The sequence below is a fragment of the Nanorana parkeri genome, unplaced genomic scaffold, assembly GCF_000935625.1.
Source record: "Nanorana parkeri isolate BGI_ZX_2015 unplaced genomic scaffold, ASM93562v1 scaffold651, whole genome shotgun sequence".
NCBI lineage: Eukaryota > Metazoa > Chordata > Amphibia > Anura > Dicroglossidae > Nanorana > Nanorana parkeri.
Window position 1 is genome coordinate 615,378 of NW_017306919.1, and position 16,281 is coordinate 631,658.

General features: G+C 41.9%; 1 protein-coding gene across 1 annotated transcript in view; it reads right to left on the reverse strand.

The window, feature by feature from the left end:
• Positions 1 to 16,281, reverse strand: part of LOC108792506 (rab9 effector protein with kelch motifs-like) — a 55,103-nt gene that overhangs the window by 7,855 nt on the left and 30,967 nt on the right. Inside the window, exons 11-15 of the mRNA XM_018563298.1 lie at positions 12,415 to 12,500; positions 6,384 to 6,471; positions 5,772 to 5,856; positions 5,301 to 5,385; positions 3,138 to 3,238 (exon numbers count right to left, since the gene is read on the reverse strand). Coding sequence (XP_018418800.1) covers positions 3,138 to 3,238; positions 5,301 to 5,385; positions 5,772 to 5,856; positions 6,384 to 6,471; positions 12,415 to 12,500 — 445 coding nt within the window. The remainder of the gene's footprint in view (positions 1 to 3,137; positions 3,239 to 5,300; positions 5,386 to 5,771; positions 5,857 to 6,383; positions 6,472 to 12,414; positions 12,501 to 16,281) is intronic.

Consider the following 16,281-nt stretch of genomic DNA (forward strand, 5'->3'; position numbering starts at 1 on the left):
CGCAGATGGAGGAATCTGTTGCACTTTTTCCATCTGACCATAAAAAATCTGCAGAGAATCTATAAGTGTATGGCCAGTTTAAGAGTGGTCTATACTGACCAGTCAGTTTTTTTATTATTAAAATCAGATAAGCAAGGATCAGCGAAAAGTGAGGATCTATGGTTGCTATGGGCTACTACACTGTTTATACTGTATAAATAAGAGTCTATAAGATGTTCAGACTTCTTGACGAAAAACATGGCAAAGAACACATATATGCTGTTTGTGCAAGCTCTATAGAAAAAACATACTGCAGCTCAGAAACAAGGTTTGATTAAAAAACTATTTGCATGCGGGCACTTTTCAAATGCTGCCTGTGAGGGCCACCAACTAAAAATATTTCAATTGGAATCGTACTCAGAAGAAACAGCTTATATATCTGCTAAACAACATCCTTAATCCTGCAGGGGAAATTCCTGAATGCAACCATTGTTTAATAAGTAATGCCGTTAAATATACTGTATTATTAGAATGCTTGGCTTCCTATGCTTCATGTTACAAAGAAGCCAGATGGCGGCAGTAGAGGACCAACTCCAACCTCAATGCCACATCTGTTGATGGAACATTTGGCTAGGATGTTATGGAGCACAGAGTTTGAGTGAGCAGACAAAGGAACATTAATATAGGTTTTATACATCAACCAGTGTCACCGGAAAGAAAATCAAAATATAAACTTTCTTATAACAAAACTGTAGCCTATGCAGAGGAAAACTAGCACCAGTTTTGATAATGTATCCCTTAAACTATTGACGATTATCTCCTTGTTATCATTTTCATTTCTGCAATCAGACTGGTGAGTGGTTGAAATGAAACCTGAGCAGAGAGAAATACAGTATGGAGGCCGCTATTGCGAGCTTGATTTTTTTTTTAAGGTGCAGGCTCCATACAAGTTAGTCTTTGTATTTCTCTAGGCATAACATAATTTAAAAGGGAATTCCACTTTCCCAGAGGGGGGCAAATTGGAGGGGGCAATTCCCTTTTCCTAAATTCACCTGGAAAAGTGGAATTACCCTTTAGTGTGATCTTGTGTTTTGCCCATGCAGATAAAAGCAACAGGTTTATTAGCACTCCAGCAGCATATACACACCTTTCCTTTGCTCCCCTGCTAGTCTGACTAGCCACAGGAGCAAATAAAGACGATCTGTGTGTAGCACACTAGTGGAAAGAGTGCTATTAAATTTAGTAATAATCAGATTGTATGCGGTCTGATGCTGATTTGTATTCTGGGTTCATTTGGCTTCTCCTAAACAGTCTGTCCTTGTTTGCCAATTGTCTGCTGCTAGAGGTACTGCAGGGTGTGCCGTGGTCACAGAACAGAGCAACTAATAGGAGACTGCTATGAGTGGATATCCCTCTCCAGCCAATCACTGTTAAATGATGGCCAGTGGTGCATGCTGAGGGAGGAGATAAATACTTATGGGGACGACGGCCATGCAAGCTCTCTCTTCCTCCGCCGGGCCCAGCCAGTGGGGAGGCTGCCATGGATTGCCTGAGATGGCTAGGCCTGAAGCCTGGGGACTAGCCGTGTGATGACCCTGGAGACAGCAGCAGGTCCAGTGACTGCTACTGAAGATAAGGATTAGTAACTTCTACCTCAAGTAATGCAGTGTCAGGTTTTCTACCTGGTGTGCATAGAGACAGTAACCACACCCTGCAGTGCCATGGAGTCTACATCTGTCTGGATGACCCTAACACTTCTCTCTCCCTGAAGTTCTTCAATAAGACCCCATTCACACCTAGCGACATACCTTTTGCAGCGGATCCGCACGGCCGGGATAGCGCGACTTTCGGGGCGACGATCCAGCGACGGTAGCGCGACCTTCCCCGTCGGGCTCCATAGAAAAAAAGCAAAATCGCGCAAAATCCGCCGAAAAAAGGGTCCGGTAGAAGCGACTTGCGACCGCGACGAGCGACGCGCGACATGGAGTTAAGACAGCTCCATTGAATAACATTGGCCGGCGACTTCTCGCGATATCGCGCGGCAAAAATGCGCGATATCGCGGCGGAAATCGCGCGACAATTCGCTATATGTGAACGGGGCCTAAAGGTTTCAAGCATCATAACTACTGTCTGGACCTCACTTCAATCAATCACCAGAAAGGGCGGTAAGTGCTGATGGGCAAAGCCAGTGAATTTACCCCCGGACATAAAGATTTCAGAGTTGCTGTAACCCATAGCAACTGACCCTAGTACTCATGGTGTGCCGTGGATTCATAATAGAGGTTTCTTAAAGAGGAAAGACAGGGAGACCTGTTATCTCATTATACTGTAGATCACCCCTTCAGAGCCGTACTGGGATAGCACTGACCGAGGAAGGGGGGCGCTATATGTGTAATCTCTAAATTGCTCTAGTCTGGGCTTACACTGGGCTTAGAATTCTCCCACTTCTTTATGACAGCACTGGGCCAATCACCAAGCACCAGTGCTGTCACATGAGAGGAATGAGAGTTAGTCACATGATCCCCATACCCAGATGTACCAGCTATTTTCTTCAGCAGTAAAGTGAAGAAAAAGTGAGTATTTGCATACTGTAGATAGCATAGCCGAAGCACAGATTTGGTTTAAATCTCTTCTAAGGCATCGTTCTATGAAGTGCCTAACTAGATAATTGAAAGTATCATTTTATGTGAACTTGAGTGGAGGAAGTTACAAAACATGTTTGTTTTCAAGATCACAAGTACAAGATAGGTAACCATGCCTAAAATATATTCAGTGCAGCTAAGAACACTACACTGCCTGTACGCCTGGATTTAGCTAAGCAAATAGGATCATAGGTTTAGCAACGTTTTGTGCACAAAAAAATGAGGTTTCCTTTAGCTTAGGGTGAGGTGAAGCTCTGCTGACTCCCATTATCCAATCATGTGCAAACAAAGATACCTTTCTTGTTTTTTTCTTGCACATGATTGGGTATTCTTTGCAAAGTGAAATGTCACAACATTCAGCAAGCTAAGAAAAACTTTCACTGCAAAGTGAAAATTCCTTTGCAACAGCCTGTTTGCCTATGGTAAATCAACCCCATATTATTAATCAATATACTTTTTGAACAGTAACAAAGAAATAGATTGGTAAGCATAAAAGATATAAAATAATTAACTTACTGATCAAATTTTTCAAATTCCGAATCTAGTAAGGTAAAGGCCAATTTTATTTTTTCAATTGCTTGGCCACGTACAAATGTAAAGTTGCTTTCTTTAAATTCCTATTAGAAGAAATATATAACTTTAGATGAATATATACATATAAAAGCGACCAACATAGCATACTTTGAGGGCCTGAGTGTAACATTTTATAGATTAGATTCTAATTCTATAGATTAGAATCTATTCTATGATTAAACCCTCATACCAATTGACCTTCACTAGGAAACACTGTGGGCATTCAACACGTGCAACTTGTAGACTATTGATTAGAATGAGGTGTAGTTCTGTGATGTTTGTGATCAGGGTTATTTTGTGCCTACTATCCCCCGGTCCTGAGAATAAAGGAATATAAGGCCTAAGCTAGACAGGGGTATTGCAGTTTGTGAGGCTTATACCAGAAGTCAGTCGCTCGCTCTCGCTCTCTCTCAGAGGGATTCTAATGTGAAAGAGGGGCTTGGATCTACATTTGTTTGTGTTTTTGCATTAGATCCCCATTTAAAATCTATACAAAAACCCAGAGGCGTAACTAGAAACCCCAGGGCCCCGGTGCAAGAAACCATTGAGGGCCCCCCCCCAATAAAAACATGATTTTGATACCTTTTTTTTTTCTTCTTCTATTAAATGAAAAGTATGTTTTTTGTTTTTTTTTCAGGGCTAGTTCACACCAGCTCCAGTGTGTTCCGGCCGATTTAGTGCTGGAACACACTGGATTGCAACCCGTCCAGCTCACTGCGTTCTGGGGTGTTCCAGCAATGCATTATAATGTAAATAATAACAGCTTTTTAACCCCCCCCACAAAACACACACACATTTGTGCATCCCTGCTTAATAATATAATGTATTGCTGGGACTTGTGGTCCTGCATAGTTGGTGCTATTCTGTATTGCTGTATAATCATTATACAGTAATGCAGAATAGCTCCATTGTGGTCCTGCATAGTTGGTGCTATTCTGTGCAGAATAGCTCCAACTATATAGGACTACAAGTCCCAGCAATACATTATAATGTAAATAAATATAAAATTATTTTGTCTTCCACCCCTTCCCCCCCCCTTTTCCCCCCACACACCGGACTTACCTGACTCCTACAGCCGCTCAGCTTCCTCGTCTTTGGCGGCCAGGGGCGGGGCCGAGTGCAGAGGGTCCGTCCTCTCCAAGTCCCAGCTGAAGAATGTGCTGCCTGGCGGCGCCTGCTGTGTCGGTAGCGGCCCCGCCAGGCAGACAAGTGACACACAGAGGCGCCTCTCTATCCCGCACAGCCGCTCATACATGCAGAGGGGCGGGGGATGGAGAGGCGCTATCTGGAGGGGGGGCATGAGGAAGCTTTCGGGCCCCCCCCCCCCCCAACAGGCGGAACGCCAGGGCCCGGTCGCAATTGCGACCCTGGTAGTTCCGCCAGTGCAAAAACCACGTCATACCCTTCAGTATCTGTTACCTACTGTGTTGCTGACAACTGTACTTTCACATACTGATGAGTTGTCACATCCAAAAGGTAATAAAAAATAAAGTGCAACTTATTTTGTTTTCCTTACACTCAAAAAACAAACTAACATAAAAGGCATGTATAATAAATATTTACCCAATTTTGGTTTTCATAATTTCTTTGAATACAAGCCTTGCATTCAGGGAAAGAACAAGTCATTCACAGGACCCATAGCACAGAAACATCCTGTGGTTCTTCATGGGCAGTGACAGCATTATAAAGGTCATTGGTGGCATTTCCTGCCACTTATCATCTATTCATAAATTAAGCATATCCATTTTCCGTAATTATTACTTGGGTACCACAGGCCATAAAACCTAATTCTGTGATTTCTGTGAAGCCCATGTAGTTTCAAGTATTATGGATCTGCCTGTACTCAGCAAAGAATGATTCATAAGAAAATCATTAAATGGACACACGCTGAACAGTGCGAGATGGCACAATTCCCTGCTTATGTTAACCCTTGTTATTTTTACCAAAGAATATAGATGATAACAAGCTGTCAGTTTATGACAAAAGTATAATTCAGACAAAAACATTTTTCTAGGTATTCAAGTTCACACAATTCTACATACAAAGCACTTGTTTTGGTTTATATATAGAACAATGAATATTAGTGTAATATCGGCCACAACTTACAGGAATCGCCTGGGCAGCAGAGAACCTTGCTGGCTGTAGTTCACTTAATTGATATTTCACTTTTGGGATTTTAGTTGGTGTATATCTGTATGATCAAAATGATTTTAACAGTAACTAAACATCACAATTGCAAGAAATCTGGAAACATGACCCAGCCGTATAAAGCAGATTGTCTTGAAGTAAGAAAACATCATTTGTTCATCAAGTTGGTATTTAATAAAGGATAATATACAAAGATAATATTATTTATAAGGCATTCCCACACGACATTTCTGATGGGGATTAAAGCAGTGTAGGTTGTACTGTTCATTAGGATAGTAAGGCAGATAACGAGTCATGATGATCGCAATCAGATTTAGCAACACTGGTTTAATCACTTTGTTATAGCCCACCCGGAATGAGTTGCCGCTCTAGCTCTTCCACTTGCCATCAAATGCTAGTTTATTGAAAGCTGACTCAGCTTTGCGTCACTTAAATGTACAGATTGCCTGTCTCCAAAGTACATACCCATTGCTTATGCCTTGAATACCACATTCAAGGAGAATGTCCTTCATTACTGTAAGGAAAAATAAATCAAGCAATTATAAACAAGCTAATTATATACATTGTAATGAAGCTCTCAGTAAAACTCAATGTCATGTCATTTATACGTAAGTTATCAAATATAAACATTTATGTGTCCCACATTTTACTTTATTTATTTTTTTGCAGTAGAGAAACAGTAAATCCAGGAAGCGGGTATCATTATGATATACATTTATGAATATTTTTAATGTTTCTAGAAATAGTGCTATGGGGCTGCACAATGGTGTAGTGGTTGGCACTTCTGTGTTGCAGCACTGGGGGTCCCTGGTTGGAATCCTGGTCAGAACACTATCTGCAAGGAGTTTGCATGTTCTCTCTGTGCTTGTGCAGGTTTTGTTCGGGTAATCTGGTTTCCTCCCTTTATGTATGCATGTGAGATAGGGACCTTAGGTTGTAAGCTCCTTGAGGTCAGGGACTGATGTGAATGTGCGCTATAGCTCTATATAAATAGCTGTAATAGATAAAAATTGATGAACTTGTTTACAATGAATGACTCACTTGGCTGTCTGTCTGATGGGTTTATGAGCCTCATAGCCATGACGTCATTGAAGTCACTTTCTTTATTCCTTCCACCAAATATGTACAGCTTTAAAATAAAAGTTAATGTAAGAGCAGCATGTGATACAAATGAAAATAGCAGCATGTAGCATATTTGATTTGCAAACATCTGTTCTAGCAGTGATCAAAGATGTGTACAGTCCAATTTTAAGACAGATGAGTTATTTCAACTCCGTGTGTCATCTTCTGATGATAATTTTCTTAAAAAGAAATGACAAAACGAAGTGTGCATTTAAGGAAAGTTGTAAACCGTAAAAGTTAATGAGAATGGGAAAAATATGTAATAGTTTGTCTGCCGGCTATTACATGCCATTCTGAGTAGCTGCATAAAGGGATTAGAATGGTAATACAGAGATGACTGAAGAAGCTTAAGCTGAGCTGGCCAAACACAGATACATTAGTGTGTTCCAAGCAGAATACAAAATATTAGGAATAGCATTCTGTCATCATGTTAAAGCCATAAATGCTGAGTATGGTTGGTGGCATTGGCTTATATAGAATCCTTAATTGTTATCTTTATTTACTAACTTTTTCAATAGATTTTAACCTCCCTGGCGGTATTCCCGAGTGTGGCTCGGGGTTAATTTTCAGTACCAAAAGCGGTAACCCCGAGCCACACTCGGGATTGCGCAAAAGTGTCACCTACCTTGTCCCTGCAAGCCCGCGTTGTCCTCTGCTGTGTGCGCCCAGCCGATGCCGGCATTCGGCTTTCAGTTTCGTTTTCAGGCGTCACAGCGGGGGGCGGAGCCGGCGGGAAATTCAAAAGTGCAAACATGACATTTACACAGAATACACAGAATACAATGTAATCTGCTATAATTACATATATGTATCAAACTATTTCACTTCAATTTTGTCCAGTGCCCTGCCTGAACTTTTACTGTTCTTTCTGCCTGGAAACTTGAGAACGTCCATGGCATCCAAAAAGCGTCCCTTTAGGTCAAAAGCAGTTTTAGACCAGCTAGAAAATAGCGATAGTAAATTAGAATCACTTGCAGAATTGAGAGATAGAAAAACAATGTACCGCTTTGGCATGCTAAAATCCTGCATAATAATACCGCCAGGGAGGTTAAAGACAAATAAAAACATAAAATGTTGCTGGTTTAAAGTGTATTTTCACTTTTGCAGTCAAATTTGAGAAAATCTGACTATACTGTATGTTTGTTATGTGTTCCCATTTACACAGCATACCTAAAAAAGAATAAAAAAACATTTCTTACCTTTCATGTTTTTTTGAAATGGGATTATATTTAAGTTACTGTTTGCAATTTCAGAAAGGCAAAGATGGTTAGTTTCCCCTCATCAACATACAATGCAGAATCCAAGCCCTAAGATATTTAGCCATTTGTTAGGACAGAAAGTGCTGAAATCTAGTTTACACAATGGAAAGTCTCAAGCGTACTCAGATGGGGGGGATAGGTGGGGTAGCCTGTGCTGTGCAGCTCCGAGTTAGCAGGTAGAGGTATCCTGCGAGGTCACTCCATTCTTCACTCCTGCCCTTGGCTTGGAGTTGTATCCAAGAGGTTGTATCCTCAAAACACGTTGCCATTGTCCCATCTTATACTGATCTTTTAATTAGCACCACCAGCATCTACTATTCCACCCTGTTTTGTGCTTCATGTGATCTCCTGTAAGCCGGTTCCCTCCTCACTGAGCACTGACACCACTGCCATCGCATCCTGAGTGTGACCTGAAGCCCTACACTCAAGTGAATTTCCCAGTGACCAGTTACCACTCTGCTTGGACCATCACCCTCAGCGTGTACATAGCTGCAGCTGGACACTGTGATGCTCTCCCTCCGAATGCCTGGTTAAAGTTCTTACATACTTACCACTGCCACTTTATCCTGCTGAAACGAGCTGAGGTTGCAGCTCTCCGTAAGATTATTGACCACCAGATGATGCCCTCTGCAGTATTGACGGGCTCTTTCTCAAAGTGCATTTCTTCTCTTACTCCTATTTCAAATATTGTCACAGTTACCCATGAATATGTAATTGTACCCCTGGACACTGACGGAGTCATCTTCACTGGGCAATTTGCTGTATTGTGCATTTACACCAGCACCATGTGAGTGCAATATAATTTTTCTGTCACAAATTCATATCCCCCATTTATTGCACTAGGTGGTTGCGCTCGTGTTTTATCTCTTATTTTACAGTGAAATCTGGTTTCACACTGTTTAAAAAAAATCTGCCCCAGTTTGTGTGTAGAGGGGAGATCAGAGACCCGGCGGGGAGATATCTCTTACTCTCTGGAGTATTACATGACACAGAAGTCACTATCGTTACGTACTATGCCCCCAACACGGATCAATATCCATTCTTCACACACCTCTTACAATTGATCGCACAACATCAAAAGGGCACATTAATACTCTGCGGAGACACCAACTCAGTACTGTTCCCCTTTCACGATAGGTCGGACTCCTCCTCTAACACCCGCCCTCAAGCTCTACGCTCCCTCCTAGCGCGTAACTCACTCATTGACAGCTGGTGGGAAATGTGCCCCGCTGAACGTGATTATACTTTTTACTCTAACCCCCACAATTCCTTCTCTCGTATTGATAGACCGCCCGACATATCCAAGTATGAATTCAAACTTCTCACTCTTACTGCCACTAAACAGGTTATTGCTAAAGCTTGGCTCTCCAATACACTGAGCATCTCGGCAGTTAAAAATAGAATCCACTGGATCCTAATTAACGAGAAGCTGACTGCAAAATTACTTTCTCCAATCCAGCAATTTCTCCAAATTTGACAGAACTTGGGAACCATGGGTCGCACATTTCTTCCCACCGAATTTTGATAGAACATTATTAGACGTATGAACAGGTGCCCTAGCTCTCACCACTGCCTGCCACAGGCCAAATAACCCAACCTAGATGTGCACTTCCCCCAACCTCTCCTCCCTCGCCCTTTCCATCCAACCTCCCACACTCTCTTTCCCCCCTCTCTTTTCTTATCCTTCTACTGCTGCTAGGGCTGTATAGCAGCTCCTTCTAAAGCTACAACCTACCGCTATACTTCTAATTTCACGCTAACTCTTCGTAAAAATCCTGATTACTATTGGTCGGTCCCGTTGGCCTGAACCATGTCTCTGCCAGCCGATGAGAAAAAACACTCTGACGCACTCTACCACAATTGTACGCTGGAATATTCATAACGTATTCAATCTTAGTAATAATCTTATGTTAATCGCATTGATTGTCTGAGGCGTGTGTCCTACCATCTGTTCTGGTAGAGCCTGCAATGTTTGTACTTTCTGAATCTCTATATGCTAATAAAAATTTATTGAAATGAAAAAAAATCTGCCCACACTGTACAGACAGGGTTAATTATGGTAAACATTACCTTCACAGCCCCCTCCTTAACCTTACATTGGGGGAGGTAGGTAGCAATTAAAAAACACTTAAAAGTAGCAGCAGCAATTGTCTGCTATGTGTATGGGAACATGGAACATAATAATATAAAATAGGTGTTTTCACAATTTGGCTGCAAAAGTGGAAATACACTTTAAGGTAGAACAGCACTTTAAAATGTAGATGAGCGCACAGGGGACCAGACCAGACAAGAGTTCTCACATAATAAGCATAAGAGGTTTCTTAAAACCCACCTTGATTATCCAAACTCACAATATAACATTTTCAAGGCAACATTTCAAAAAAAAGAATAAAGATACACCAGCAAAAGGGTGCTCGTTTGTTGGGGCACACTCAGGACTTAATATAGAGCATGCCATTGCAGTAGCAGAGAGCATAGGAGTGTCCATAGGAGAGGGAAACAGAGTGGATGGAGTTCCCTTTTAACAGTAAAAGCATCCAACTCTATACTTACCTTCAGATCAGTGGACAATGAGACACAGGAGTCTACACATAATGGGTGGCGCTCAGTCAGAGGAGCATCCTTGCAGGTTTACAGGTTCGCAGCTTTTGTATTTGAGCCTATAAAAAACCTAGTACCACTGGCATTCTGCACCCAAACATTATACACTGACCATATTATTATGACCACCTGATGTCTGTAGGCAAATTAGCTATAATTTCGGGCTGAAGTTGCTAGAGGGCCAGACTATTATAAATAGAGAAGCAGGTTGTTTTCCACGACAGTAAAGTGATTTTTTTCTGAAGCTATGGGTAAACAACGCGATTTAACAGCCTTTGAACGTGGGATGATTGTTGGCGCGAGCCATGGAGCCAGTATCAGCAAAACAGCAGAATTCGTTAAATGTTCAAGAGCAGCTGTTGTTAAAGTGTTTAAAGACTGGACTGTCAGCCGAAAATCTGTGTCTGAACGTGCGAATTGTGGCCGCCAGCGAATAGTCAATGTTAGGGCAGAACGGAGAGTGGCAAGACTGGCACAAGGCAACAGAAGGGCAACAGTGCATCAAATGACTGCAGATCTTAAGCAGGGATCCTCTCAAATGATCTCTGAACGTACTGTTCACCGTACACTGCATCGCATGGGATATGGAAGCCAAAGGCCAGTTCCAACACCTTTGCTCTCTGCAGTTAACAAGATAAAACGTCTCCAATTTGCACAGGAACACAAGGATTGAACAGTCAAGCATTGGAAAAAAGTCATGTGGTCCAATGAATCACGTTTCCAGTTGCATCATGCAGATGGCAGAGTGAGAATTTGGCGGGAACAGCATGAAAGCATGCACCCCACATGCATGAGTACAACCCTTCAAGCTGGTGGGGGCAGTGTTATGGTTTGGGGCATGTTTTGCTAGCATGATTTGCGCCCTTTAATTCGTGTGGAACAACGTCTGAATAGCACAACATACCAAAGTATCGTTGCTGATCAAGTTCATCCTATCATGTTGATGGCGTATCCCAATTGAGATGGCTTCTTCCAACAAGACAATGCGCCATGCCACGGTGCTCGTATTGTGCAGTGGTTTCAAGAACATGAGGGAGACTTTACCTTGCTTAGGTGGCCCCCACAATCACCAGACCTCAATCCAATTGAGCATTTGTGGGACGAAGTTGAAAGAGCCATCAGGCAGCTGGTTCCACAACCATCAAATCTCACAGAACTGGGCAGTGCTATTCATCAGGCATGGTGTCAGATTCCTCGCATCACCTTTCATCATCTCGTGGAGTCAATGCCAAGAAGAATCGCTGCAGTATTGAAGGCAAAAGGTGGCCCAACGAAGTACTGATGGGGTGGTCATAATAATCTGGCCACTCAGTGTATATCCGTCACCCAGGAACCCCTACCATTGCAGCCCTGACTCTGAACCTCCCTGCTTCCCAGCACCCCTGAGACTGAACCCCAACACGCCAGACACTGCATCTTTCAGTCAGCTAGCAACCCTGGCACTGCATACTCCATCACTTCCTCCTCCTTTGCAGGGACATGCAGAGAAAAGTATGGAGTTTCTGGGCTCTCTAACCACTTCATCCTCCCTCTGGTGACATCACCTCCTCCCCAGCACAGCCTGTAGAGGCCAGTCCTTGGCTTTTGGGTGCCCTCTGCACATTGTGTCTGTTCCTGGAGCAAGGGTAGAGGAGGTGCACACTTTTGGACTGAGATGAAAAGGGAAGCCACATTGAGATGCGCAGCATTTCCATTACTACAGAACCCTGAAATTACGGAACTATTCAAACTTCTATAAATGAAGGGGGAAACTCCATTAAGAACGCAACAGTACCCAAACAGTTGTTCTTCAGGCTGCTGTAAAGTCGAGGTGGTCAGCTATAAGCTGAATCATTACAAATGCTTTGGAACATGGCTACAAGTTTAATTAGAACACCTTTCATAACCACTGCTTATAGAAAAAGAAAGTGCAGAGTCCTGTCTAACAATGAGTTATATTAGGTGAATTAAAGGATCAAAAGGCAGAGAAATGTAACCTTTGTGGAGAATGCTGGTGTGCACACGTATATCCTATAAAATTGAAAAAATGAAGCATCAAATATAAATATGTCCTGTATAGATGACTCGATAAACTGCTTGAATTTACTCACATGGCTTTGCAGAACAAAAGACGTATGCTTATATCTAGATGCTGGTGGAACCCCAAAATAGAGTGGCGTCTTCCATTTCATCTTTGCTGCAAGAAAAATATTTTTCTTATATATTCCAATATTCTGGCTATAAGTGAAATAAGATTGTCATATCAACCTCCCGGTTTATGGGGTATAAACAACGGAATATGGGGAACCTTTGGAGGTACCATCAATGTTGAACCAGAAGTTTTATTGCTGAAATGATACTTAAACTCCATTATAGTATTATGGCTTCTGTTTTAATTCACATCAGCTTGTATAATAACTCTGTAACAAAGGTAATACACCACATCTATTTTTGTAATATTAACACAGTCGTTTACGAGATTTCATCATAAAACAAGAAAAAAAATGTGTAAAATCCCACTACTCAAAAAATAATAATAATGTGATAATCCCAAAAATGACTATAATTTAGAGCTGCTCACACCAATGTGCAACCACCGACACATAAAACTATAACAAATCAATAAAAATGATGTGCAGAGTTCCAATCAATAAAGTATGTAAAACACTGGAAACACATCAATAACTATGATCAAAACAGTAAAATTTAATGTGCATCATATTAAGAATAAAATTACAATAAAAATAGTATAAACTGACGAGTGCCTGTTACCCACACAAGTGCACAAAATATTGAGCAGTCTTTGTCAGCTTTTCAGTGAACACATAATCCCACACTAGTGAATAGTATCTTGTGCAATTATAAACACACTTTATCATCGTTTCTGCAACCAAACCTAGGTTTCTACACCAAAGGTCATACAGAGCTCAGCATAAATATAGGCATGAATACAGCTAACAGGATCTCCAGCGGCCACGCTGACATCACAGCTCCTCCCACCTGACGCATATCGTCCACAGGACTTTCTCAAAGGCTGGCTTGATGATACGCATCAGATGGGAGTATTTATTTATGTGATGTGTATTTGTCTTCCTAATGTGAGTGCATACTTCCTATTTCTTTTAATAAATATACGGGGTTACACTATGGAGGTTAGCTTTATTTTATTTTGAGAGCAATCCAGCCCTGCATTGGAAGAGTGCCTGAGAATAGGAGGAAACCAGCAGAGGAGGGAGAGTCCTGGGGAAAGCTGATGATTGCAAAAGAGCATAGTATGACCTTTGGATTACAGATGTTCTAAAATCAAGACAGATTCGAGTATTTAAACTAGTTGCATGTAAACATTCATTTAATGATGTTTAAAAAAATACATAATGGCACTAAATATCTTATTTTTAGTGCATAAGCTTTAGAAACATATGATATTTTTTTGCCATAGCATTAGGTTTGCTGTGTGTTTTATAAATAGAGGGAAAACAGTGTATTTTAAAATACTGACTGAACACAACTTTTCTTTCTTTGATCATCCCCATCTTTCATTAGAACAGAACCAGCCGCCGATTGTTTATAAGCTTAATAAATATTAGCTGGTTTGTAGGGTCTCTATAATAGCGGGAGACCTTTCTAGGTTAAGCCCAGAGGAATTCATTACATACATCTTCTACCAACACATATTCTTCTATTGCAGCCCAGAATCACAGTTATAGAGACCACCTTGGTCACCTAGGGTACACAATTAGCATATGCCCTGACTTCCACTCACTCACTTACATCACTTAATAGGTGCTTAGGGGTAGGGGTAGGGGTGGTAGAGACTAGTGCCTGCAGACATCAACCGAAATGTACCCATTAGTCTTGTATACTGTAGCTTGAGAGTTTTGTTCTTAGAGTCCTGGACCATAACTCATTCTTTGGGATCAGAGGTTGAAGGGACACCATCCTCTCTAATTGTACTCACCTCATTAATCTTTGACGGCAACACTGCACAGAAATCTGCTATATGCTTGGGAATGTTATTGTAACTTTTCAATGCACTGTAACAGGTAACGGTCGATGGGTTAGACACAAACTCGAACAGTCTCTGGTTGGGGCAAACTTTATTAACTCGCTAGTCCTTCAAAAAAATTCTCTCATAGTCAATTAAAAAGCCAGGAATTTTTGCGAGGACGTGTAATTCTTATGGTTTATGGGGTACAACAATTGCACTGGGGGAACCTGGAAGATACCACTAATGCTGAACAATCATTTATATTGCTAAAATGACAAATGGAATGTTATGACTGCCGTACAATGCAAAATCTTAATGATACAGCAAATATCGGGCACCCTGTGAAACTGTTTAAAAAAGCAAGCATTATCTTGCCCTAATACCTAATATTGAGGGTGTTAGTGTGATTACACCACTGAGCGCAGATTTACCGTAGGAATGCTTTCTTTCTGCCAGTGTTTATAATAACTGTTCAAACTTTTTATGTCATCACTTTATTGTAAAGTGATATCTGTTCAACAACTGAATGCCATCCAGAAGCAAATAATCTGCATAAAGAGCTTTAGGCATCCCCTGACAATTATCTAAGCGTGTATGTTTCCCTTTAACATTTGGCAAAGTGCACTGTGCCTAAGCTGAGACCCCCTGCTGCAATATATCCTTTGCACTCTTGGAACCTGTGACACCCCTATGACTCCAAAGCACCCTGAGCATCCTGCGTCATCCAGTTAATCCAGTGCACCTCAGTATCCTATGTCTCTCCATGATTCCCATGACTCCAAAGCACCCTGAGCGATGGTGGAAGCCGGTCCCGAAGCGCCAGTCGGGCGTGGAGGTGGCGGGGACCTGGAAGTGCCAGTCGGGCGGAGGAGGCCGGGTGCCCTCAGCACCAGTGATCCGGCGGTGAAGGAGGCCAGTTCCAGCAGTGGTTGGCAGATGCAGTTAAGTGGATCACACTACTGGTAAAGGGATTCTGCACAGCCCACCTGAAAGTCTCAGGTGGGCTCTGCAGGATCTGTGGTGGGTTCGGTAGGGTCCCAGGGGGGCTGTGCAGGATCTGTGGTGGGCTTTGCAGGGTCCATGGTGGGCTCTGCAGGGTCTCAGTGGGGATGTGCAGGATCTGTGTTGGGCCCTGATGCACAGAGATACCCAAATGATCAGCTGTGAAATGTAGAGGACACCTATCTAGACTTTCTATAGGACACAATTGTACCTTCCTTGCTACCACTTAGCAATTGGTCATAGAGAGAAAGACGGCATCAAGTCGTCCAGCCAAAATCACCAGGAGTTGTTTTCCAGAAGTGAGATGTTGAAATAATATAGCTTATTTCTATAGGTCTCTCTGATGTCGTGAAGCTAGCTGTATACCTCCATGGCGATCTCCGCCATCTCTCTCTCTATGACCCTGAGGTCCCAAGGTGTGACAAACCAGGGAGACCGTAGGGAAGGTGGTGGGGCTACCTGCCACCCACCCTTTCGACTTTCCAGGCATCTCCCCCATTCCGCAAACCAACCCTGCATGATCCATCTTCAGTGGGTCCCCTGATGAAGCCAGTGGTGAAATGCGTCGGGCCTATTTAGATAAGCCACGCTTAGGACAATACTATTGTATACAAAAATGTTTCTTTATTTGGAAAATATGTGAATAAGATCATGATATGTATGAATAATTGGATATTTAGAGCCATATACTATATCAGTGAATATACAAACATTTCCTATGCAGGGATTTGTTTTGTTTTGTTTTGATTTATGAATGTATACATTTTTTAAACAATATTTAAAACAAAATACATTTTGATATTTTTAATATCTCTCTCTTGGACGGTCATTCACACCCCTCCAGAAACCCTTATATCCCCCCACTTTTTGTGAAATCTATTTATGCTAACAAGTAAAATACTTCCAACCACACGTTCCTCAGACATAATAATAGCTCTGTAAATATATTATAACAGTTATAATTACAGTGGAGTCTGATCAGATGGAA